General features: G+C 39.4%; 1 protein-coding gene across 2 annotated transcripts in view; it reads left to right on the top strand.

Annotated features, from left to right (window-relative positions):
- Window positions 1-27,019, top strand: part of LOC131246628 (FKBP12-interacting protein of 37 kDa) — a 38,339-nt gene extending 11,320 nt beyond the window's left edge. Inside the window, exons 9-15 of one of the 2 annotated variants that reach the window (XR_009171455.1) lie at window positions 5,928-5,975; window positions 8,605-8,658; window positions 14,205-14,366; window positions 15,615-15,684; window positions 18,432-18,523; window positions 18,617-18,672; window positions 26,710-26,792. Coding sequence is in view for 1 of the 2 variants with exons in the window: in XM_058246945.1 (XP_058102928.1) it covers window positions 5,928-5,975; window positions 8,605-8,658; window positions 14,205-14,366; window positions 15,615-15,684; window positions 18,617-18,672; window positions 26,710-26,871 (552 nt within the window). In the remaining variant the exon portion in view is untranslated. Of the gene's footprint in view, window positions 1-5,927; window positions 5,976-8,604; window positions 8,659-14,204; window positions 14,367-15,614; window positions 15,685-18,431; window positions 18,524-18,616; window positions 18,673-26,709 lie in introns of both variants that reach the window. The other variant, XM_058246945.1, reaches the window with a different exon arrangement.
- Window positions 27,020-27,334: the final 315 nt, after the last annotated feature.

Here is a 27,334-nt window from a genome sequence, read left to right as displayed (position 1 = left end):
AGCCCGACCTTACCCTAACTTTTGGTAAGGTTGACCTTATAGAAACATTTCCCTATTACACACACATAGGTATATATAAAAGAAATGCTCACATCCAACTGGTTGAACAATAAGTTGCCGTCCACCGCTGACAGAGAACTTCCAACCTACCAGGTGCGTGCGACTTCCACCTGTCTAATAGGTTTGCCCCACCATTAGGATCACCTTTTGCAGAAATTAGCCTCATCCCGTTGGGTGGGTCACACCATAGAAAATAATGTATAACCGCTGATAAATAACATACCAGTGTTTTCCACTTTATGAGTGGATGGGGCTATTTTTGCATGAGGTGGTCCTCATGGTGGGGCCAACCTATTGGATGGGTTGGTTGTTGCACCCACGTGACATGGTTGAAGTTATCTGCTGGGTTGATGACAACTTACCCTCCAACCTGTTGGATGCGAGCATTTCTCTCTCTGTATAATATTTTTTTGATACTTCATGAATCTCCTTAATAGATGTCAGTTACCATTAAAATAGTAAAAGGGAAGATGATTTTTTTTAGATGCATTTAATTTTATTAATTGCACTTCTTCTCTTGCCTTGTCCATTTAAATTCTGCTAATATTGAACTGGCAACCTTTCTGATCTGCACAATGAAAAAGAAGATAATGTCATGATTTTTTGGTGAATTTGATAGTCTGTACTTTGATTTGGTTGCTTAGGTGCTGTTTGGTAAACTGAAAAATAAGGTCTGAAATTTAATTTGGCTGCTGAAAGCTTAAACCGCTGAATTTATGTACTTATAAGTACTGGAAAATCCATTTGGTAATGTCTGGAAAATCTGTTGGATGTGAGCATTTCTCTCTCTGTATAATATTTATTTGATACTTCATGAATCTCCTTAATAGATGTCAGTTACCATTAAAATAGTAAAAGGGAAGGATGATTTTTTTAGATGCATTTACTTTTATTTATTGCATTTCTTCTCTTGCTTTGTCCATTTAAATTCTGCCAATATTGAACTGGCAACCTTTCTGATCTGCACAATGAAAAAGAAGATAATGTCATGATTTTTTGGTGAATTTGATAGTCTGTACTTTGATTTGGTTGCTTAGGTGCTGTTTGGTAAACTGAAAAATAAGGTCTGAAATTTACTTTAGCTGCGGAAAGCTTAAACCACTGAAATTATGTACTTATAAGTACTGGAAAATCCGTTTGGCAATTTGTCTGAAAAAAGTCATGATATCTGAAAATAATTTTTTTTTTCCGCAAAAAACTGTTTGGTAAAAACAAACCACAAATGTTTGAAAATTGAAAATCTGTCATATTTCCCCCTATTGTCTCAATTTCTATCTTTTGGAGAACATGAGACAAAACATGCTATTGCCTTGCCACCAAGTTTGGCACACCTATGCCCCATCCACATACATCTCTCAAACATGACCCCTCAATTAATGGACCATATGCTATATACTCTTCTTGATAGAACAATTATAACCCTTCGATAAAATTAAGCACTGGGTACCATTGAATTAAATAAATATATGAAATAAACAAAAATTATCCAATCTTAAAAAAATCAAACATTTTTTTGCATCCCTTGGATGTTCTCCAAAGTGACACATTTATAAGATTGGAAGTGTTGAATGCAAAGTTCTTAGGCATATCGGTGGATGTCCAATCAGACAAACACTTTTGATCACTAGATCATGGGTCCCATTTGTACAAATGGCATTGTTATCTCAGCCCAACATTATATGGTACCTCTTAATGTGTGAAGGCCACCACAAGAAACAATAGTCATTGACTATTAAAAACTGTTTGTAAGCCACAAAAGTTTTGGATCACGTTGATTGTTTAATGGCATGAGCCTAAGGTGGCAGGTTGATGTCTCAAATGGAACACACCACAGGAAGTAGTGGAGATTGAATTCCTACGGTTGAAAACTTTTTAAGGCTTGCCATGATGTTTATTAGCCATCCAACTTGTTCATATGGTCACAAACCCGTGTGGAGTGAAAAAAAAAATATTAGCTTGATCCAAAACTTCCGAGCCCCCTAAGAAGTTTTCAATGATAAGCTTTCAATCCCCTCTACTTCTTGTGGTGTGGTCCACTTGAGCCTTCAATCTGTCTCATTTTTTGTCTATGCCCCTAAAACCCATTCATCATGGTGGGGCCCGCAGAGCTCTGCCTAGACAGATTGGCGTCCATGTGGGGGCAGGGCGCAATACGCTTCTGATGTGGGAGTGGATTAGCTGTTTTGTGGGTAACAACTTAGTGGGTGTCACCCTAACCATGTGGGGCTCACCTTGATGCATTTTTGGTATATCCACATCGTCCATCTGCTTTTACATATCATTTAGGACGGGATCCCAAAATTTAGGAAGATCCAAATCTCAGGTGGACCATACCACTAACAATGATGATGGCGAATAAAAACTTTTGTGGGCCACAGAAGTTTTGGATCAAGCTATATTTGTATTTTCCCTTCAACCAAATCTTCTTGACATTATCGACAGGTTGGATTGCAAAGAAACATTACGAAAACCTTACGATGGGCCCTTTGGAATTTTAAATGCTGAGGCACTCAATCACTATTGTTTCCTGTGATGTGGTCCACCTGAGATTTTGATTTTCATAATTTTTGGAACCCTGTCCTAAAATGGGCTGGAGAAACATATGGACGGCGTGGATATATAAAAACTCATCAAGGTGGGCCCCACGACAAGGGTAACACCCACTAAGTTGTTACCCGGGTAACTCCTAATCCACTCCCTTTTCATGCGGCTTCAATGGATCCAGGTTTCATGGACACGCTACTGGATGGTGTTCTATGGGCCCCACCATAATGTATGCGTTTTATCCACATCGTCCATCGACTTTGCCAGATTATTTTTGGGGCATGAACCAAAAAATGAGGCAGATGCAAATATTAGGCCAGCCACACTATCGGAAATAGTGGTGATTGAACACTAACCATTAAAAATTTCTTGGGGCCAGAAAAGTTTTGGATTAGGTTGATATTTTGTCTTTTCCCTTCATCCAGGTCTATGTGACCCAATCAACAAATAGGATGGAAAATAGACGTTACAGTGGGCTCCAGGAAGTTTTTAATGGTAGGCGTTCAGTCGCCACTATTTTCCTATGGTGTGGTCCACTTGAAATTTAGATATGCCTCATTTTTGGGTTCATTCACTAAAATAATGATCTAAAATGGATGGACAATGTAGATAAAACACAAATCATTGTAAGGCCCACAGAGCACCGTCCAGTAGCCATATCACTTTTGGCGCTGGCAGTATGCAATCCACATCCTGCTTCGTGACTCTGCCATGTCATCGGGCTATTGGACGGTGCTTTGTGGGCCCCATCATGATATATGTTTTATCCACCTCGCCTATTCATTTTTTCAAATTATTTTAGGTTATGAGCCCAAAAGTGAGGTAGATCCAAATCTCATGTGGACCACACCCTAGGAAACAATGGTGATTGATGCCCTCCATTAAAAACTTCCTAGGGACAATACTTTTGGATGAAGCTAATAGCTGTCTTTTCATCCATGGATGCGTGACCTAATCAACAGTTTGGATGGCAAATAGACATTACACTAAGCCCTAGGGAGTTTTTAATGACAGATGTTCAATCACCATTGTTTTCCTGTGTGTGGTCCACCTTAGACTTAAATCTACCTCGTTTTTGGGATAATGCCCAAAAATACATATCCAAAATGGATGGACGACATGGATAAAATACATACATCATGGTGAGTCCAACAGAGCACCATCCAGTAGCCATGTGTAAATAGGCAATCCATGTCCCGATTGTTCAGCAACGCACCACTAGGATCCGTTTTTAGTTGAAAACATCATGTTTTGTGGGCCCTACCATGATATACATGTGTTGGGTTTTAAATATTGACGATATCGGTCGATATATCTTGTATCCTACCTGTGCGATACGAAACACACAAGTAGTGGGATATATCCCACATGTTCGATCTTGTGAACATTTTTTTAAAAAAAACTTCGATCCTTTTTTTTTTTCCCTATAAATCATGTTAAATTAATGTCAAATTGTTACAAATCCATGATTTTTCATGTTTTGCATAGCATGAAAAATCATGGATTGGAAACTTCGATTTTGAAAAAAAAAATCAAAATCAAACATTTATGTAACCTAATCTAGTGATTCTTCTTTTGCTTTTGAATGTATTGCTTGTGTTTCCACGTCTTCTTACATTTAATACGAATAGACTTTCAATATACTTGCATCAATTCAGTTAGACAACTTATAGATTAGGACCCCATACAAAGAAAACCCATTATGTGCACTTGTTTTTTGTAATATTTTTAGTTGTTAGTGTGTATTGATGTCTTTTTTAACAATCATTGAAATTTTGTTGAAAAATTCGACCAATTTCTAATGTTTCCCCATGTTTCCATGAACAAGGATACATTACGCGATACAACCGATATATCCCATGCAATAACCGATACGTATCTGTATCCCAAGGGTGCAATACGTAATGTGATAAAGATATTTCGAACATTGGTTATATCCCAACCGTCCATCAATTTGGTGAGATTATTTTAGGGCATGAGCCCAAAAATGAGGCGAATCCAAAGTTCAAGTGGACCACACCACAGATCAGTGGAATTGGACGTTTACCTTTTTAAACATTTTGGGGGCCACAGAAGTTGTAGATCAATCTGATATTTATGTTTTCCCTTCATCCAGGTCTGTGTGACCTTATAAACGGTATGGATGGCGAATAAACATCATGGTGGGTCCTAGAAAGGCTTTAAAAAAATGAAAAAGATTGAAATCTCACATTCAAATCAAGGGAAGATTAATTGGAAGAAAAGAGCGATTTGGGAATAGGGAAGGACTTAGTGAGAGAATCGTACAACATTTTGAATATATGAAAGGCTAATCTTGTCATTTTAAAAAGTTGCTAGGGATATTTTGGTCAAAATTCAACCACAATTTTGAAGGGAAATGACTTACCACATTCTGCAATAAGTTTTAAGCCAAGTTGCGGTGGTTGAAAAAAAACCATTAAATTTTAAGTGATTTTTCCAATTAAGCATTGAATGTCTTTTGGTTACCAAACGGTCTAAATTACCAAATTCATTGAAAATTAGGGCTGAAAGTCGGGCGGGTTGGGTCGGGTTGGTGCTCAACCCTAGTCCAACCCAAGGTTTCTTATGCCTCAACCCCAACCAAACCCAACCCAGCCCAACCCAACCTCGGGTTGGGAATTCTCAACCCAAGCCCAACCCATGCATGCTCGGTCAGGTTGGTCGGTTGAATACATGCTAATATTTTTGTTATTACATTAGTCTATTATATTTCAATACACGTCTTATTTTTTGTACCTATTATTTTATTAATTATATATGTAGTTATTTATTGTAAATAACTTCATTTTTTTTTCTAAACAAACAAGCTAAAATATAGGACTACTCCTTTAAAAGTCGTGTTGTGTAGAGAAATCTGGCATATCTTGTTAGCTTGAGTCATCGGAAATGGCGTGGACCAATGAGACCCGACGGCACTAGAATTTCCTATACCTTCAACACAGACAATTCGCACTCAATTATAATTTATAACTTATATATTGTCAGGTTCGGGTTGGGTTGGGTCGGGCAACCCGAGACCTCAGCCCAAGCCCGACCCAACCTTCATCGGGTTGGTGTTCATATAGCCCAAGCTCGAGACCAAAGCTGATACATCTTGCTCGAGCCCAACCCAATGTTGGGTCGGTCACCGGTCAGTCGGGTTGAAGCCACCCGACTTTCAGCCCTACTGAAAATAGCAATTTTCAGTGATAAGTTATGAAATTAAGTTTTACCAAATGCATCCTTAGTCTGGCATTTCTTGGTAAAATTTCACTCCTTGTTTGTCTTTATCTAACATCTCTCTCTACCTGGTAAACTTTCAGTCTGCAATTCGGGATTTGAAGACACAACTGAAACCACCATCGATGCAGGTAATATCTATCTCTTCAACTTTCTTCGTTACATGCTCAATTAATATTTATGATGCTGATTCAACCTAACTTGCTGGAATTTCTATCTTTGTTAATGACATTAAAATGAAGTAATAATAACGTGTTTCTAAGTTTTTCTTCCTAGTTCAAGTTGCCAATCAATGCTGCATAGCTCACTACTCATTGATGCTAACGCACACTACTACTTTGCTTCTCATCTGTTTTCAATCTAATATGATATCACCCATGGTACATAACTTATGAATTTATCTGATTTGAGTTGTTTAATATTGGAGTAATTCAGTTATGACTTGTATTTCAAAACCTGATATAAATCATTCTTTATGGGGTCAGTGCCAAGATTTTGTGACACCAAACTGTGAAAAAAAGTTGTTTGTTTGTCTACTATGAACCAAAAGTTTTCTTCTTGAGCTTCCAAGATTTAAGGGTTTGAGTTGTATGGGCTAGTATCCTCAGTCCTCACACGATCCAAACACTTCCCTGTACCCCCCTACCCACTTCAAAATCCTTGATTCACTCATCTCTTGTTTTATTATTATCATCATCATCATCATCATTATCATTATAATTTTTATTTTTATTTTTTACTGGAGTTGAGATATTTGTTTGGTAATTTTTATGAACTAGACTGGTCTCTGGGTATGTCTTTGGAAGATATGAGATATTTGTTTGGTAATTTTTACAAACTGAATCGGTCTCTGGGTTTGTCTTTGGAAGATAATCTATTATGAGGTCTGTGTGATGCAGGACGGATAATCTAGCTTAAGATGAAGCAATAAAATGAAATAACGGATTAATTAGAGAATTCAAAGCACAAAATAAAACTAATCTACCACAAATTTGAAGAATTCCAGTATTAAATGTGCTCAAGTTCAAACCAAACAATAATCCCGCAATGAGATCCTTAGAATATATTAATCAATTAGGACCTAAGGAAGATAGAACTTTCATCTAGCATAGGGATTAATCTTAATTTAAGGGAATCACTTGTCCTAGTAGGGTTTGGTAGGTTATGATTCATTTAGGAACTAGGAATTTGGGAATTGGATTAGGGTTTTGGAATTAGGTAAGCTAGGATTTGGGAATTTGGGTTTTGGGATAGGATTTTAGGGTTTTAGGTTTAAGGTCGTGGGATTTAAGGGGAAAGGATGAAGGATCAAAGGGAGAGAGAAGGGGAATGGGCTGGCTTTATGGATGTCCATATGGTCAAGGTTAGGGATCTGTACAGTTGTACGGTTAGGGTAGGTTTAGGTGGGTTTTGGAGATGATTGGGATGGGTTTAGAGGGAAACAAAAGGAAAATAAAGGAATAGAGAGAGAGAGAGAGAGAGAGAGAGAGAGAGAGAGAGAGAGAGAGAGAGAGAGAGAGAGAGAGAGAGAAGAAGAAGAAGAAGAAGAAGAAGAAGAAGAAGAGAAAAGTGAAGATAATACCTAGAAGAAAAGAATAAGAGAGAGATGGAATCACTCCATGGCTTCACACCACTCCAATCACAGGAGGTTTTCTTTGCTCAATCAAAAGAGGATATTTTTATTTAATGTATAATAACCCTAGGGCATTCATACACCCAAGCCTTTATAGTCTATTTGGGATGTTTTTACGAAAACACCCTTAGCGCTAAGAAAAATCCAAAATACCCCCTTATTTCTATTAAAATATAAAATAAATTAAAATTCCTAAAATAAATAAACAAAACAACTAAACTAAGCCATCCAATGACTCCATTGTGTCCAATGGTCCACGGTCACAATCCAACGGTCCAACAAGTGTATCCAATGAATCCAACGGTCTAGATGTGTCAAATCAGCTCCTATGTGCAACCCATATGCATCTTCCCGGTGAGGGGCCTTCAAAGAGCATAAACATGCATGTGGGGTCTTCCAACATAGCTACATACTCGATTTGGACCCCATATAATGATCATCCAGCCATAGAGATGATAGAACTGGGGCCAACGCTCTCCTCCTCCTCCGGTATACCTTGAATAGTGCTCGGATGTCTTCATCACCGTGCAAAGTAGCCTAGAGCCCATGAACTCCCATTTGTAGAAATGATGTTAAACATCATTTTGTATAGGTAACTCTTGCATTTTAGGTGGAGGTGAATCGTGTAAAAAAGTGCCTATCATCCTTTTTCCTATACATTGCGACTCTGGTGTCTGTGGTCTCTTTATGTCCTTGCTTCCTCCTCATTTGTTTCTATCATAGGAACCTTGTTTGCTGTCAATCTGCTCTACATGGTTTGCAGCTTGCTACTGTTTGAGTGAAATTAAGAGAGCTTAAACTAGCTGCTTAATTCTCTGATTCATTTGGCAGTTCATTGGGGTCAGAGACAACTTGGTAACTGTGATTTTCAAATCTTTTCTTTTCTTTTAAGTGGATAAGCTGGGATTGAATCCATGCCTCATGGTTGTGAGACAGAGCACCATCCTACTAGCCAGAGTCTCCATCTCTTTACAGTTTTTCAATATTTTAGATTGCTTTGACTCCATTGTTAATCTTACTTTAATAGTTTCGACGAATTCCTTGAAATTGTTGATGTTAGCTGCATGCATGTGGCTACTTAACCAGGCCTTGTTTAATTTCTTGTGATATGGCTTGTTTATTGACAGGGAAGGAGGTTATTACTTGACCCGGCCATACATGAGGAGTTTACACGTTTAAAGGTACATGACTATGCTAGATTCTTCTGTTTTCATTTCTGAAAGGCATCATATCACGTACATTATGCTCTTTTAGGTCTTTATGTTTCTGGGTGGAATTTACAATCCGTGGGTAATGTTAATCTGTCATGGAATCTTGTTATCATGGAGATAGAATCTGTGTTGGGATAATTTTTCTTATCCACTGGTTTGGATACAGCCAGTCTTACTGATTAAAGAAAGCCTGCTAGTTTTTGTTACTTGATTATTTAATGGTAGGGTAAGTTAGTCTGGCAGAAAGAGACCAGTACAGGGCTGGCATGGTGGGACTTGAGCTCAGGATACACCTTTGCCCATTGCCCATTGACAAGCCAACGGGATTGGGGAACCACTGCTAGTTTTGTTGTGTGAGATGTCTGTAATACTTCTAATATTTTGTGTCCTTCCTAGGGGTGGAAACGGGATGTATCATTGTCTTCAGGGTCTGAATTTGAAGCTAGTTTGGGGCATCGAGTGGTCTGGCAAATCAGCCCCAAATTGGCGGCAATATTATTTTGAATTTAATTTTAATTTTTTCTTGAGATTTATTTGGGGAAATGATATCAAACTATTAGGTATAGGAATTACATGATAGGACACAAGTCTTTGGAGTTTGTATGTTGAAATGAAATGTAAGTGAGTCATGAGGTATGCAACACACTAATACTGTAAGTAATAGTAAAACCTGCAAATGTGAGATGTTATGGTATTATATTCATTCTAATAAATTTATTATTGATATTATATAGTTAGAAAATTAAATATAGAAGTTTTGCAGTCAGTCCCAGGTTGTCAGGTTCATAAATTCATCAGACAACTCGATACAACACTTACCAAAGAGTGGACTATTACACCATCATAAACTCGTTCAAAACAAAAATTGAATACATATTTGAAAATTTTAGATTATTTGGGATTTTCTCGATATTTTTTCATTTTTTGGACAAAAAAAAAAAATGCGCATCGGCCGTCACACTCATGTATTAGTAATAGTGGTGACTGATACGATCACCGTTATCGATATGGAATACTTTGACCGTATTACTCTAGAAACTTTTGGAAACATTCATGTAAATTAATAGAGCATGAGTCACCTAAGCAAGTGACAATTTTTCCGTTCGTTAACACCATTTTATTATGGGTTGTGGGCATATAATGTTTGATGTAGGATACCTGTTTCGTAAAAATACTGATTAAAGGATGGGACATATTTAGTGGCATTATTGTAATGAAATGCATATACTTTGAGTTAAATTGATTTTGTACTTTCATGTGAAAAGTTGAAAAAATAGAGAATAATTCAGATTTGTCTTTCATTGAATCAATCCAAGTCATTTGCGAAAAACCATCAATAAATTTAACAAACTGCTTATACCTTGACCTATTGGAAAATGGAAATTTTAATCAATCCTCAAACATCTGAATGGATTAAAGAAAAAGAAATTGAACTATGCTTTTCCACACATGATGGAAAACTAACATGATGATGTTCACTCAACTGACACACTTCACACTCTAGAACTGACACAAATGATAAAAAATGAATAATGCCTTTGAGAATCGTCAAAAATGGATGACCAAGACAATAGTGCCACTGATATGGAGAAATGTTCTTCTGTGCTGTTGCGCTAACAATGTCACAGTCAAGATAGTACAACCCATAATATACATGTCCTCCAATTTTCTTCTTCCTCTAATTTGATGCGCTTGCTAACAGACAGAAGACTTAAAGTGAATTGAAGGACATAAAGGACAAATGCCAATGAAAGGGAAGAACTTGGATAAACAAAACCCATTCCACATACTTTGGACTGGATACCATTTTCCAAAGTGGCAGATGAACCCTCTAACAATGTATTTATAGAGGAAAATGCACTCGCCTGTCATATGGTCTGATGCTCCAGAGTCAATGGCCCATGGAGCAGGGAACTTGGATTCTAAACAGGCCATACCTGAGGTCACAAATTTAGCTATAGGAGTGAAAGTAACTGCAGAAGTAGCATGAATAGATTGATTCTGTAAAATTTTCAGCAATTTGGAATATTCTACTTGAGCAAGTAACTGTCTCTCCAGACATATGTGGCTATTGAGTTGTAGACGCAGAACTAGTTGGATAAGACCTACTGCTCTCTGCAATGTGACATACCTGATTAGCCCATGTTGGCTTTCCATGAAAATCCTAGTATTTTTTTTTTTCCTTCAATAGAATGATTCATAAGCCCACAATGGGTGAACTTCCTAGGTCCATGACCTTAACCACGACTACCTCCTGCTTCACCACAATCACCTTGATTGCCCTTGCTACCATGGCCACTACTCTGCCTTGACTAGTAAAGGATGCTAATGCAGAGTTGTCATTGGCTCAACTTGTAGAGCCAAGAGATACATGTTGGAGGTGAGCATACATTTTATTCAGAGATGGCACATCCTTGTCACCCAAAATCTGCGCACGAACTAGTTCATATTCACGTTTTAAGTCGGGATAAAACTTGGCCACACGGAATTCCTCTCGTTGTTGACAATGCTTCTCCAAATCAATAATAAGGTATTGATACACATTCAACTCCTAGATTCCTTTGAGTTTTGTCTAATGCTCACCCGGTGATTTCTCTCCTTGTTGAAGCTCAGATATTTTCTCAAATAACTGATACATCCGAGTGATGTTTTTGTTGGATGAATTCATCTCTTGTAATGCATCTCACACTTCTTTTACAATATCTGAAAACATTACATTCGCACTAATGGAAAGTTCCATACTATTCCACAGTCACATCATAATCTAAGGATTTTTTGGATCCATTGATGTGTACTAGCACTCTCATCAGGCTTTTCAGTGGTCAAGTATTTTAATTTGCCCTTGGTAGTTTAAAAACACTTGGATGGTTCGTTCCATTTAATCTAATAAAGATTATTTGGCACCCCCCTTGTAGAAGATACCTTCATGACTGGGAAGTTGCGGAGTATGTGGCTCTTCTCCAACGTGTTGAAAAAGTCTCCCCCAACCTAACACAAGAGGATAGTCTGATTTGGTGTCCTGATAAGAAGGGTCGCTTCTTTTTTTCGTCCCTCTATTCGAGTGTGGAAAAAAAGTCTGCGTGTGTGGTTGATGCAATGATAGGAAGGGTGTGGAAGTATAAAGTTCCTTCGAAGATCTCAGTGTTTGGGTGGCTAGTTGGTAGAAACAAGGTCCTAATGGTGGACAATCTTAGGAAGAGAGGAATGATTCTCCCCAATATCTGTCTCTGTTGCATGGCTAATGAAGAAACGGTTGACCAACTTCTCATCCATTGCTTGTTCTTTCAGAAGGTTTGGTCAGCCTTATTGTCTTCCTTTCAGATGATGTGGTCTTCTCCATGTTTCTCGAATCAAATGCTTGTTGCCTGGCATGGAGTGGCTTTGGGCAAGGAAATTACAGTGGTTTGGAGAATGTCTCTTCTCGCTGTTTGGTGGGCTATTTGGGAAGAAAGGAACAATAGATGCTTCCGTGATATTTCGAATCCAGTGGAGGTTGTTGTTAGAAGGGTTCATCATCTTATTTATGAGTGGGCTTCTAATGTTGTAAATCTTTCCCCTTGTAATTTTTTCTATTTTTGCTAAGGTGTGTGGCCGGCTATCTTAGCGGCCACTCCCTTTTGTCTTTTGTTTTCTATTTTTTTTCTTTCCTTCTGCTCTTTTGAGCCTAATGAAATTTGCAGTTATCTCTCTCAAAAAAAAAGGGCCTGTTTGATTTTTGGGCTCAGCTGTAATTAGCATGTAAATGGGTAATAATTATTTACCTAGGTAATTACCACATCTTTCCCTATGCAGATTTGACAACCTACTTTTTTAGCACTTAAATCGAGAAATTTACAAAATCAATGTGGGGCCTACCGTGATGTATGTGACGTATCCACACAGCTCATTTGTTATGCTAGTTGAATTTAGGGCATGAGCAAAAAATGGGGCAGATCCAAAGCTCAAGTGGACCACACCATAGGAAACAATGGGAATCGAACATCTACCATTAAAAACTTTTTAGGGCCCTTAGAAGTTTTGGATAAAGCTGATATTTGTGTTTTCCCCTTATCCATGTCTGTGTGACCGTATGAATGGGTTAGATGATGAAAAAACCGGAATGTGGGCCCAGTGAAGGAAATAACTTTCAACGGTATATGAATTAAGGCCATTGTTTCCTTTCGTGTGGGCCATTTGAGTGTTGGATCTGCTTCATTTTTTGCCTCATGCCCCAAAATGTTCTAATAAAATAGATGGACGGTGTGGATATATCATATACATTATAGTGGGGGTCCACATATTTAAGTCAACACTTTTGTATCGATTTTCGAGGTGGAATTACTCTCACCTTTTCAAACGAGGGGAAAAAGTAATAATTACTTATTTACCAGGATTCACATGTATCATGGAAAATCAAACAGGCCTTAAAAATCAGATGGACTCATGAATCCAATTCTCGAATTATTTTTCTCTTCCATTTAGGATAGGGGACTAGAATATATACTGCAAGCTTATACGAACACATGCTGACCTTTTGTGACCAAGGAACAAACTTGTACGCTTTACAAGGTATGCACATCACACTTGAAGAGAATAACCGGTCCACATGTCCACACACTTCACCCAATTACGAGGGGTCGATGATCATGAACAAGACATCCGACAATGGCAAGCAGACCACGTCTTACACATGAGAGGTGATGATCATGAAGACTTCATCACGAATCCTTACAATGGCCCAACACAACAAAAAGAAAAGAAACCCTAGGTTTCTTAAAAGATTTTTGGCATAAGAGGGATGGGAGAGATCAAAAAATAAAAGAAGGAGAGAATTGTAGGATAGAAGAGAGAGATCAATTAGATCAGCAACAAGGATGCTCTGATATTGTGTAGAATCATAGATTAAAGACAGAAGAAGAGAAGAGAAGAAAAGAGGAGAAAGTTGGGAATAGAGGGGAAAAAGAGTTAGGGCTAGACGGCCCCACTCTTCCCCTTTTTATTAATAATAAAAAGAAAAAAAGTATAAAAATACTAATAATATTTATATTCCAAACAAGTCCTATATCAGTATAAACACTAGATATAAAGGAGAAAGAAGCTAGGTGGGTGTATAGTGGGACAACCCACATCCACATCCACATCCACATCCATTAGGTGGGCTTTACAGCTATATGGCTGTATGGTTCACATCCACATGCTTTAACAATTTTTGACTGTTAACTTTGGAGCAAGGAATCAAAACTCGGATTCAGGTGGAAATTTCTTGGGGGAACTGACGTCAGTACAGTTCATTCAACTCGTCTCACCCAGTCAAAATTGATGCATGTTTCAGGTTGATGACTCAGTTCATTCTCCAAAGAGTCAGAGTTGACCCTGACATATTGAGTTGGTATTAAATGATTTGTTTAATCCATGTTTTGGGGATTTCGAACTTTGAAATTTCTTGTGGATGGTGTTGGAGTTGTAATATTTTATAGACAATTATAAGGTTGTTTCCACTCTTATGTTTACCTGTTGTGAGTTTTGACATATTCCAGAATTTGATCGAGGAGAAAGACAAAAAAGTGAAAGAGCTTCAAGACAATGTTGCTGCTGTCAGTTTCACCACACAGAGCAAGATGGGCAAGATGCTGATGGCCAAGTGTAGGACCTTGCAAGAGGAAAATGAGGAGGTTGGACAGTTGCATTCGGAAGGGAAGGTACTTGAAATATCACTGCATGCAGAACTAGACTCATCTTTGTTCACTGTCATGTTTTAATCCAAGGCATGCACATCTCGTGACTGCTTGCTCTTTTGGTTCGATTGATTTAATGCACAAGTAGCTTAGATTCCTTGTGTTTCAAAGGTACATTAAAGAAAGTGTAATTTGCCCCTCCTAGGTTGGGATTGCATGCTGATACTCAGCTTGCAATTCATATTTAGAGCATCTAAAAGGAAGTTTGGACTGTCAATCCTAACCCTTTGGGTTCTAATCACTGTATAAATACTTCAAGGTCAGGGAATAATGATTGGCAGATTTCCAAGTTTTACTTGGTTGGAGGGTTAAAAGGTTAGATGTTATTGAGAATACACATGCATGCACACAAACACATGCGCATAAAGGAAGCTGATCCAATGCCTCTAGAGGCATTGAAGGTGCCATGGGCCTCCATGTAATTTCCGTACACAAGGCATACAATGGATGTGATCATAACTGTTCATTCAACAGGTAAAATAGTTAATGGGCCATAGTCCAAAATCAAACTGTTTGGGTGATGTTAACCTTTAATTGGTGACATACAGTGGACTCTAAAAGACAAAAATCTGCAAAAGAAGTTCATTCAACAGATGGTTAGGATTTTCCAATCAAGACAAGTCTTTTGTCAGGGTCCAATCAATGGTGCAGCCTGTGGGATGTATGGTTTGGATCATTACACACATGCCACAAATATGATACCCGATATGCAGGTGTGAACTTTCGCGCCTCTGGAGGCAGTGGATTGCTTACTGAACATGTACGATATGGTTTTGTTCCCCTCCCTTTCTACCAGTATTGCAACTGGGTTGGGCTTGTCTGGGCCTACTCAAGTTCAGCTTTCTTTGGACCAGGTTGAGGGATGCCTTGAGACCTTTGGATTGGACACAGGCCTAACAATTGGTCTGGACCTGGGTTGCAACTGCTACCTAAGGGCCCAACAAATAGGCCTAGCCTGCCCAAGTTAGCATCGGTGGGTTGAGTAGTTGGCTGCTGGGTCAGGTATGGCCAAGCCTGATTCCTCTGTTCATGGGCTGGGTTAGGCTCATCTGAGATCCACAGCTTATGGGCTGGAAATGGATGTGCTTTGGCCCAGCCCAGTTGCAGCTGTGCTTTCTGCACTTGGAAAAATTGTCCCCTTGAAACTCAAAATATTCCTATCTCATGCAATATCGTGTCTGGTTCTAAGTTCTAACAGTGTTGATTTTGTAGATCCATGAGTTGACAATGAAGCTTGCTTTGCAAAAATCTCAAAATGCAGAACTTAGAGGTCAATTCGAAGGTCAGTATCGTGTCAATCATATCTTTGTTTTTTCCCATTTGTTTGATGAAGTTGTGCCCTTCTTTTAAATATGAAATACTGTTAAGGTTGTGTCCATTGCTTTGTAGAACATAGGTGAGACTTTTGAGCAGTTAGGAATTTAGGATTGAAGGTGTAAAAGTTTTGATTTTTTTATTTTTAATTTGATCAATGAGAATTTTATTCAAAGTGAAACGAAAAAAGCTTTAACTGAAATAACATCTCAATCAAACTATACATTAGGTCGGACCCTGTCCAATGCACAAAAACGCCTTTACTTGTATCCCCTTTATTTTTTGGGAGGTAAAACTGCTTAAAAACCTTTCGCCGCGTGTCACTTTATTTTTTCACTCAATCAATCACCTGGTTAAAATTGGAGCATATATTCCAAACTGTTCTATTGTTCCTTTCCTTCCACATCAATCTCATTAAAAATGACAGCCACCATAAAATCCTCATTCTTCCCCCTCTTATCCCATAGTTCCAAGTCAGTCTCAGTGATAATTTTCTGTTACTTTTGGCATTTCCCAGTCCACTTTAAACTGCTTGATAACATTACTTCCAGATTGTAGCTGCAAAGAGATGGTTGATCAGAAGATGGTCCACTTTCAGCATTCAAAAGACGTGGAATACAGACATGCACAAGATCGTGCTGCCTACTTCATGAATGGTCAATATCTTGCTCTACTTTGTCATCCGCCTAAAAGCCACCACCCTGGGGGGAGAGGAAGGTTAGACGACCAAATCAAGTGGAGGTCTTAGTCTCCCTCAACCACCCCCCAGACCCCCACCTAATCTATGGACGTAGCAAGCTCAGACCAAAAAGGCACTTGAAGGTTTCCATCTCCAAAGAAAAAAAAAAAAGGACACCTAAAGGGTTATCTCCAATGGAAAATTAAATATGATATGCAAGATTGCAGGCTTAGATCACACCAATTCAGAAACAATCACACAAATTCCACGTCCCACATGAAGATCCAAACATTCAATTAAAGGGGAATCTATGCGGGTCCAAGCCGACACAGGCTAGAACTGGACCAATAAAATTATAAACCAAACAATGTCAAAGGGAAATAAAATCAACTACTCATGCATAAAAATCAGTCCCTAATCCAAGGGATTCCCTAATTTCAATTCAAGGAACCCTAAGGTGATAAAAAGGGGCAAATCAATTAGGGATCATGTAATCTAGGGTTAAGATTCATGAAAAAATGGTTATAAGAGGATAAAAACCTGAGCCAAAAGATGATCCCGCATGTGGACAGCAACAATGGCCCAGACGGACGTACGTGTGATCCTGGCCGCACGTCTGGGGCTTACTATTCAGAAAAAGGCCACCTTGGCCCTGGTCGGCCAGGGATGGACTCCAAAACCCCCAAATCTCAGCTCGATCCGATGTATGGTTTGTGCGTGGTGCTCCGCCGAAGTTTCAGCTCGCCTGCGGGCCGAAATCTGAAAACCTGCTTCAATGAAGAAATCTGATGCAACAAAAGGACAAATTCGAAGTACGGATGGTGGGGGAAGATGGAAAAAAAAAAGATGATGGAAGATGAGGGTGAATTGGAATCGATGTGGCTTCACACCACAGTAGTTAGCCCTTCGAAAAGGGAGGGCTTCGCACCCACTTTTGAATTCTTCCACAACTCACGAAGAGAGCAGAAAAATAAAGCAGGAATTTTTTATTAACTTCAATGAATCAAAAGAACTACAAGGGGTGCCTATTTATAGGGAGAACCCTATACCCAAAAACTCGCACCATGTGCGACACCTATTACTTGGCGATGAAGTAAACTAAAATAAAAACCAAACAAGGAAATCTAAAGCGTTCACGATGTTCTAAATAATAACAATAAGCAAAACCTAAAATATAAAACCAATCCGACGAGTGGGCCACAATCATGAGATCCCATGGTGGGCTTTTTTGACTATCGGGCCACCTAATCTATGGACGTAGCAAGCTCAGACCAAAAAGGCACTTGAAGGTTTCCATCTCCAAAGAAAAAAAAAAAAGGACACCTAAAGGGTTATCTCCAACTCCTTTTGTCCCTCTCCCCTCCCCTCCCTTTGAAGAGCTGCATTTTCCACAAATTCCATGAGCTCCACCGGATCCTTGAATTCATCGTCCCTCGTATTTCTTCTAAAGATTGGCAAGCATACTCCCTTCCCCGCTGATTTAATGATTGATTGTTATGCCCTTAGATGGAACAAGGTTGTATAGAGATTCAAACTACGAGCAGAACAGCCTTTCTAAAGCCACCATTTTGTCTCCCAGAATCTAATGCATGTCCCATCTCCGATTTTGAATTTTGGCTACTTCCATTTATTCCTGCTCCGCATTGAGGAATGCTTTTCACCTGCTCCAATATATACTTGGAAGACGCCTGATTGGACCCCAGAATTCTGACACTCCATATTTATGTTCCAACAGCTCTTTCCACAAGCCCCTTATTTCATATATCCATAATCATTTTGCAGCAAGAGCTTTATTCACGACTTCAATTGTCTGCTTGTACCCTTATAAATTGGCTTGCAAACTTCCTTCCATTCCACTAGATAACACTTTTTTTTTTTTTCACTACCATTCCTTACCATGAATATTCTCTTTGCAATGTTTCCAACTTATCTACCATTCTCCATGGGCATCAAAGAAAAAACAACACGAAATAAATTGGCACACTATACATCACCCCTTTAATTAATTAGCGTGATACCATTCCCTTCCTCTCAAGGTACCTGGAACTTCATTGCTTTATGTGTGAAAAGTGGAGATGCAAGGGGGATAGCTTAAAAAGGAAAAAATAGGTTGTGAATATACCATTTGGTGAAGTTCTTGCAGCCTTATTTGCTATATGATGCTTCATGATTTGTTGTCATTTGTTCTTATTATTTGATTGCATTCTTTCGTGCTATACAGGATTTTATAAATATATGGATGAACTGACAAACGATGTGGAAAAGTCAAATGAATTGGTAACCTCCTACATCCATGACTTTGTTTCAGTTAGTTTGATCTACTTTGAGAGATTTAGTAACTAGATCATCAATTGTTTCAGATAGATTAATGGAAAATTAGCAAATTGCGTTTACCAGCATTAAACATATAACAATATATTATCCTTAAAAAAACATATAATAATATATTGGCTAGGGTGTTTTAGTTGTTGTACAAGGGTATTTTGGTCACTCTAAATTTCTGTGCAAATAAAAAGGAATTTAATGGAGGGGAAAGACCTTGTCCATCATGCAGGAAATCCCTCATATTTGTTAAATGGTGAGGAATGAAGATATCCCAAACCAAAAGTAAAATGATGGAAAATTTATGTAGAACTTGAGAACTCCTGTTTACATTCATTTAAGATTATTAGTATTCCTTGAGACGATAAACCTTAGTTACACAGAGTTTGAGCAGCAGCGGTAGTGAATTCAGTTGGGGAGTGCAAACCACAAAATGTAAAGAAGTGTTAACACCTTGTAACCAAAAGCTGTAAAGGGATTCCAAGGAGGTGAAGTGGTACCCTTGATAGGGGGTTTCTGCAAGTAAGCGATAAATGAAAGAACTAAATGCAAAGCATTTTGAAAAGAAAAGAAAAAAGTCATTATACTTGGCCCTTCTGATGTGTAAATGCTTGTTTACAAACATTGATTTTTACTAAAATTAAACTAAACCACAGATAAAACCTTAAAAAGTATTTTCCCATTTTTGGTGAGTCTATAGGTTTTGTTTTGGTTGTGTTAGGATCAACTATTGAATTGAATCACGATAGCTAGAGGGACTGCTGTTATTTTATGAAAAACTATCCTCCCTGAACTCTAAATTCTCCACCGTCTCCTTGGTTTTTGGGTGGTTTCTTATCTTACCTGAAATTTGGGGGACCTCCTTTGAATCTTTGTGAAGCAACAGGGATGTAATTGTATTCGGGTAATCTGGCCCATCGGTGTACCCTCTTTTTGCCATAGTTTTGCTGTTTTTTTTTTTTGGCCTTATTTGATGCCGTGGAATTACTAAGTTGCAACAACCAAATTTTAATTACCTTTATCGGTATTTGTCATGAAGTAGCCTGTAGTCCTCATCTTGTAGTCACGATGTTTTCAAATGCAACTTGAGAAGTGCAAAAGGGGGTTAAACTAGCGTGATTTGTCTCTTATCCACTCGAATGATCGAAGGGGACTTGGATCTGGTTATTAATTGGTTGAGAGATCGTTGCCTGCTGCACAGATTGGCTAATGAGTTAGAAGCAGCAGCAGACACGGCAGACTCATTGTCAGTTCCATTCCCATGTGCCAAGGTCCTCCAATTAATCTTGTATTCCCTCTGATTGTTGAAGGGGACTTAAATCTGGTTATTAGTTGGTTGAGAGAACGTCGCCTGGTGTGGAGGTTGGCTAATGAGTTAGGAGAGTGTTCAAGTTGTCGGCGATATTATCGAAATATCGCCGATAATATCGGTATCGCTAGTCTTGCGATACCGAAACCCCCTTATTTCGTTTCTCTTTGGATTATCGGCGAAATATCGCAGATATCGGTGAAAAATCGGAGATATCGGCGAAAATCCTGGATTATCGCCGATAATATCGAGATTTTCGCACTGTAGCTACCAACCACGATCCCTATCACGGGAAAACTGTGGCCAACAACCCATAAATCCGTGAGAAAACCCCTCTTTGAAAAAATCGAAAAAAATATCGGAAATAAGAAAACCCCTCTTTCGGAAAAAATATCGGAATCGAGAAGATTGCCTACTTGTTGATCGGATCGGAAGTTGGAGCTCGGAAGAACGCATCGATCAACAGCACCCGGTGCCATTCCGTTCGGATTTTCAGGTTTGAAAATCCCCTTTCTACATCAACCCTCTTTCAAATATCTCATTTCTTCGGCGGAGACGAGATTTTGGGGTTTAATATCTCATTTCTTCGGCGGAGACGAAATTTTGGGGTTTTTTTTTTCTTTTCGTAAAGAAGAACCCGTAATAGATATCGGGTTTTTTTTTTCTTTTCTTTTCTTACCAGCCTAACGAGGCATGCGCACCTACGCACATGCGCACCTTTGTACACGTGTCAGTGGAGTGTAATCCGGACGGTCCATGTGATGCGGAATCACATGAAACCTTATAGGGGCAAATTTCATACCGATCTAAAACTCTGGTAGGCTATAGAAAAGAGAAATTCAAATCAATAGATGAAACATTTTTCTTCTTTCATGGCCCACCAAAGTTTTGGATCAAAGTAAAAGTTAGGCCGTACAGGTTTCATGGGGTTCTGCATCACGTGGACTGTTCAGATTTTATACTACCATCATGTATGATGGCCCACCAAAAAGCTCGCACCAGTTACGTACGAACGCAGTCAGCATATATCAACGCATTACACGGAAAATAATCCGCGCGTGTATAAACGCAGCCCGGCCACCGCATGTAAGGCCCACCATGATTTATTTATTTTATCCACTCCGCCCATACACATTAAAAGATAATTTCAGGCCTTTATATAAACAATTTTGAGGCATATCCAATGTTCAAATGGACCACACCATAAGAAATAGTTGAATTGAATGTCTACCGTTGAAAAATATTTGGAGGGCCACGTAAGTTTTGGATCAAGCTAATATTCGTGTTTTCCCTTCTTTCGTGTCATTTTTAACTTTTGAACGGGTTGGATTTCAAATAACGTTATGGCCAGCCTTAGGATAGTTTCAATTGTAGGAATCACTCTTGAACTGTTTTCTGTGGTGGGGTCCAGTGCAGATTTTTATCTACCTCATCCTTTCGCTCATGGCCTAAAATGATATCTCAAAATGGATGGACGGTGTGGATACAACACATACATCGTAGTGGGGCCTACAGAACATGGTGACGTCACCTCAGTAGCCGACCGCTACTCAACCTGTCAGTATCTAAGCCGCGTCCGTGCGGATTGGAAACGGATTGGCTATTCCCCTGCCACCAGCCATTGCACTGTGGGTCCCACCATGATGTATATGTTTCATCCATGCCGTTCATCTATTTTTATAGATAATTTTACGGTATGAGACCAAAAATGAGGTATATCCCAATCTTAAGTGGACCACATTACAGGAAACAGTGTTGAATGAACATTGACCATTTAAAACTTTTTGGGGCCCATAAAACTTTTTGGGGCCATCCAATGAACATCTCGCCTCTTTTTTTACTATAAACATGTCTTTGATAGTATATCAGATCCATGAAAATGGTGGGACACACCATGATGATCAAGATGAACCGATTTTTGGGTGGGCCACAACTTCAAAATCAATGGGCAGCCCATGGAATACTTAGTGTACATGTGTGCCAGCCAAAAGAGTGGATTGATCTGATTTTCATTCCAGTTGATCATCATGGTGTGGTCCACCTTTGGCACGTAACCGATTTTGTACAATTGTGACACTTTTGCTAGAAAGAAATCATTGTATCAGAAAATAACATCCAGGCAGGCCCTGGTTCAGTTGAATGGGGATAATTTCTTTAAATTTCTACTCAACTTCTATTTTTGGGCAAAAAATAGAAAGCTCCAAAAATGATATTTTGCTGATTGGGTCAATGCATGTTTTTTGGCCCCCATTAAATGAAAACTTTTAATTTAATGTATTCTTTTTGTAAAGTTTTTATTCCTAAATATGTAAATATATGTGTTTAGGCATGTCCTGAAGTTTCATTGAAAAATTTCACCATTTTCTCCATGTTTCCCCCTTTTTTCCTGCATTTCCGGTTATCGGCGATATTATCGGCGATAACGATATTATATCTTTATCTCCGGCCAGCGAAACTTGTAGCGACACCGACAACTCGAACACTGGTTAGGAGTAACAGACATGGCAGACTCATGTGCCAACGTCCACCAACTCCAAAGCAGACAGTTTGGCAAAGCTGCATTACAGCTAGTGAGTTACCTATTTCTTTGTATGGGAAGGGGGATAGGTGCTGTCAGGGATGGGCTTTTGATGGGTTTGGCTCGCACTGTGAGGCTGTGTATCTTTCTATTTCTCCACTTGTTTTCCTTTTTGTTTTTAATAAAATATCTATTTATCAAAAAAGAAAAGAGAAAAGTGCGTAATTCCTCTATATGAATACTAAAAAAGGTAATTAAAGTTTGGTCATCTACCTATCTTAGCATGCCTTGAAGTGTGGGAAAGCCTGCGCTGCATCTTTGGGACAGTGTCATAGAGAGGATTGAGAGGAAGCTCTCCCCTTGGAAGAGTATGCTTCTTTCTTTGGGAGGTCGTACAACTCTCATCAGAGCCTCTCTTTTGAACATGCCCTTCTATTTCATGTCCCTGTTTTGGTGCCCCAGATTTGTTATTCTTGGGATCGATAAGCTGAGAAGGATTTTTTGTGGCAAGGATGATCTGCCTGCAGGAAATTCCCCCTCCTTAAGCTGGAAAGAGGTTTACTCCTCCTTTGATGAAGGGGGTGCGGGGATTAAGTGGTTGGATCTAGTTAATGAAGCCCTTTTGGGTAAGTGAGCTTGGCGTTTTGGAGTTGAGGACGCTGGCCTGTGGTGATTTATCTTAGCTGCTAAATACATGGTGGCTTAGATGGGTTGGTGGACTAAGCTCCCTTCTCTTTACCACTCCTCCCATGTCTAGAAGGCAATCGCCTGTGTGGCTTCGAAGGTTTTCTGTTGTGTGACCTTGTCGGCTGGGGATCGGTCTATAGGATTAGGTTCTGGGAGGACCTGTGGTGTGGGGATTCCTCCCTCAGGTCCTTATTTCCTTCCCTGGCTGCTCTTTGCCCTGAGGCAGATATCCCTATGGCTAGTTGCCTTTTAGGCTCGGAAGGGGAAGGGATTTGATTCCCGTCTTTCACGCGTAATCTAACGGATAGTGAGATTTCTAATTTGGTTGGTTTTCTTGCCCCTTTGTAGGGTTGTGTTTGTCCCTGGGATGGAGGATTCGCTGATTTGTTAGATTGGGAGCTCAGGAGTGTTCTCTGTTCGATCCTTCAATAGATTCTTTCTTAGCCTGAAACTCTTGTTCCCAGGTGTCATATGGGCCCGGTCTGGTTGTACTGGCCCTTCCCAAGGTTGCGGCTTTCACATGGTTGGCTGGAAGGAATAGGCTTTTGACGATCAATAAGCTTCGCAAGAGAGCCATGGTCTTGCCTAATGTGTGCCTGCTGTGCCTGGGGGAAGTGGAATTTGTCACCCACTTGTTCCTTCATTGCCTGTTCTCCTATTCCATTTGGGGCGGCATCTTCACCCTTGCTGGTGTTTCTTGGGTGATGCCTGTCTGTTGAAGCCTTCTTCTGCTCTCGGCATGCTTGCTGTGGTGGGACGCTTGAATGAAAGAGAGAGGAGATTAGCTCTTCTTGTGGCTCTTTAGTCTATTTGGGGAGAGAAACAACTGGTGTTTCTGTAATAATAGGTAGTCTCTGGCTGGGGTGTTGGCTAGGGTTTCGTTGTTGTCGAGAGATTGGGTTTGGTCGGGGCTTTTTGTTGGGGGTACGCCCAGCCTGCTGGCTGAGTCTGTTGTATTTTACGTCTTTGTTCCATTTTCTTTTTTGTTCTTTTGTGTTTTTTTTTCCCTTTTTCTGTTCTTGTAGTTTTTTTTTTTTCCTTTCCTACATATAGTTTTTCCTTTTGGTTTTGCCTACTAAATTACTTCATCTTAAAAAAAGAAGTTTGGTTATCTTCACTTAGTTGAACTAATTATTGCAATTCAATTCAATTGCACATCCAAATGCAGCCTTTGTTTCTGCATGGTGTCTTTCTTGCCCTTCTTTATTGGTTGCATCAGGTATCTTGTCTTGAGGTGCACTTTCGATGGTACCAATACAACCCTACGCTTATGGTGGTACCTGGCAGATGTGGGGCCGATGTAATGTATGCAGGACATACAACCTGTTCATCAGATGCTTAAGCTCATGTCACCCCTAGATATAAAAAATCAGCCTGATTCACTGCTCAGGTGGGCCACAGCACAGGGAACATCTGAGTTGTAAAAAACCTGATTTTGGGTTTTTTTACTAGATTTGGGAGGTAACACTCACCCTTGATTTGCACTAGGGCCCACCTGAGTTGTAAAAAACCTGATTTTGGGTTTTTTTAACAACTTGATTTGGGAGGTATCACTCACCCTTGATTTGCACTAGGGTCCACCTGAGTTGTAAAAAACATGATTTTGGGTCTGACCCTTTATCCAGGCCAATGAAGGGTCTGAATGTCCTGGATTGCAGATACACTTCAAGGTGGGCCTCCTTTTCAAATCAATGATAGGTGTCGACTCTGAACTTGTTCCCTGTGGAGTGGCCCACCTGAGTTTTGGATTGGGCTGATTTTTGGGCATGGAAGGTAACTTGATGTCATGCATCTGATGGACAGGTTGGATTGCATGAATACGTCATGTGGGTCCCACTTCTGTCCAGTATCACATTAGCTTACAGTGGCACTAGTACCACCGGAGCGCTCCCCTTTTGTCTTTTCTCACCCTCCCTTGTCAATTCCATCAGCTATTCTGATAAATATAAATTAGAGGGCAGGAAAAATAAGGAAAAGAAAAAAATGGGTCAAATGCATAAGACATTATCTGATGAGGAGATATTTTTAGAGATGTGAAAGTAACCTGTAGGGGGTGATCCTGGTCGCTTCATGAAAAGTGGGTGTGGAGTCCTCAAAATTCATAACATTTAACAGTGAGATCCTTGTATTCATCTTAGAGGGGATGGGATTAAGCTCTTTGGAGTGGAAAAGAAATTAGGCCAATGCATTTCCTAGCATCCCACCTTTTATAGCTTTCTTCCAAGTCTTAATAAATAGATAAATGCGCCAATATTCTTAGAGCAATGTTGAGTTGTAGCGCTCCTAGTTGAATCAGTTAAATTGGAGTCTAATTGATCGATCTAAACTGTCCATGAAGTCCAGAACACATTCCATAGGCTACCATGCAAAACTTGCATTAATCGGATGATCCAATACACATTCTTGATTTGGCCTTATTTTCTGTAGTCATTTGTTTTCCTAGCCATGGGTAGGATAGTTACAATTGCCTAACAAAAGTGATTCTTTAGAATCATAAGATGACGAAAAGTAGACTTAGATGGTTTGGTCATGTGCGACGGAGACCAAGAACTGTGCCGGTTAGGAGTGAGTTGGAACAAGTGGAAGGCCCAAAAGAATGTGGGTGGAGGTAGTAAGAAAAGACTTGACCTGTAGTCTTAACTGAATTGCATAGGATGTTTGACATGCACTCACTCAAAAATTGTACGTGTGGCATATAACTCAAATAAAACCAACTAGATTGTGCAGCTCACCGTTTCCAAGTCACGATCCACAGGTCAGATTGGTTGTAAAATTATAACCTTTGATTCATGGATATCTGTTTATGGAAATAGGACCATTGGATATTTTCATTTTCAACTGTTCAATAGATGTCCAGCAATCCGATAATCAGGTAATCAAATAAGCTGAATCTTTGGTTCATGATATATCTACACTGGGTAATATAATTTGGACGGTTTAATTTGACCACTTTTATGCCGTGTGTGCAATTTCTAAGTAATTTCTAGGTGCCTGTATCATCCATCACGGTGCAACGAGGGCCATCCAAAACTCTAGTGGGCCGTGCCATAGGAAACAGTGGGGAACTGGGGATGGAAACACCAACCACTAAAGCATGAAGGAATCCATGATATGCCCTAACAAACAAATGGGTCAAATTGAGGTTCGGACCTATTTTTGTGTAAACAATCCTGACAGTCCATATTGACGACCATTGATCAAATGGTTAATATGCGTTATCCGTGGGATGCTTGCATGGTAACCCATGAATTATGCACTGAACCTAATGAACAGTCTAGCATAATGGATTGGAAAAGTGTCCAAATGCAACTAGGAGCATATAACTTACAGTGCTCTGAGAGCACTGGAATATGTTGAAAAAAGAAGCCTTTCAAGAAAAAGAAAGTGTCGAAAAAAGAAAGAAGGTAAGCTCGGCTGTAGTTCTCATTCTATTTCAATCATTGGGTTCACTGATATTGGATGGTTATTGCTATTTCAGGTACTTATTTTGCAACAGAAACTGGAAGAGAGGGATCTTGAGATTAAGAGGCTGAGAGAAGAACGGTCACAGAAAGAACCAACCCCGGAAGGAAATGATTCTAACGGTGCTAACAAAGTGATTGATGATAATACTCTGGTGCAGACAGAAATTGCAGTTTAGGAAATTTTCCTGATATTTTGTATTTTCTTTTGGGAATGGCGATGTGCTTTGGAAATTAGCTTAGAATTTTGCTATTTGAAACTTCTTTTTTTTCCCCCCAGTTGTTGGAGAAGACTAATGGTGGGTTAGGAAACAGAGAATTTCTCTAGTCATTGATTTTGTTGACTTTGGGTGTGTTTGGTTGCACCAAATTTCATGAAATATCAAGAAAATTTGTACCAACTTGTAACGACTAATCATGAAATATCATGATATTGCTGCAACCAAACACAATGGAAGTTTTTTTATATATTATTATCCATTTAGGGATGAGAAATGATCACTAATGTCAAGTTGCATGTGTGCACGTGCCATCATGTCATGTGCATGTGGGGCAATCAAGTTGGGCCCCAACATGAATGAAGATCACCTGGTGCAGAAATCAGGCCAGTGCACTCATCACATTGGGCACACATGTAGGCTG

This window comes from Magnolia sinica, chromosome 5 (genome assembly GCF_029962835.1).
Source record: "Magnolia sinica isolate HGM2019 chromosome 5, MsV1, whole genome shotgun sequence".
NCBI lineage: Eukaryota > Viridiplantae > Streptophyta > Magnoliopsida > Magnoliales > Magnoliaceae > Magnolia > Magnolia sinica.
This window is presented reverse-complemented; position numbering and strand designations above follow the sequence as displayed.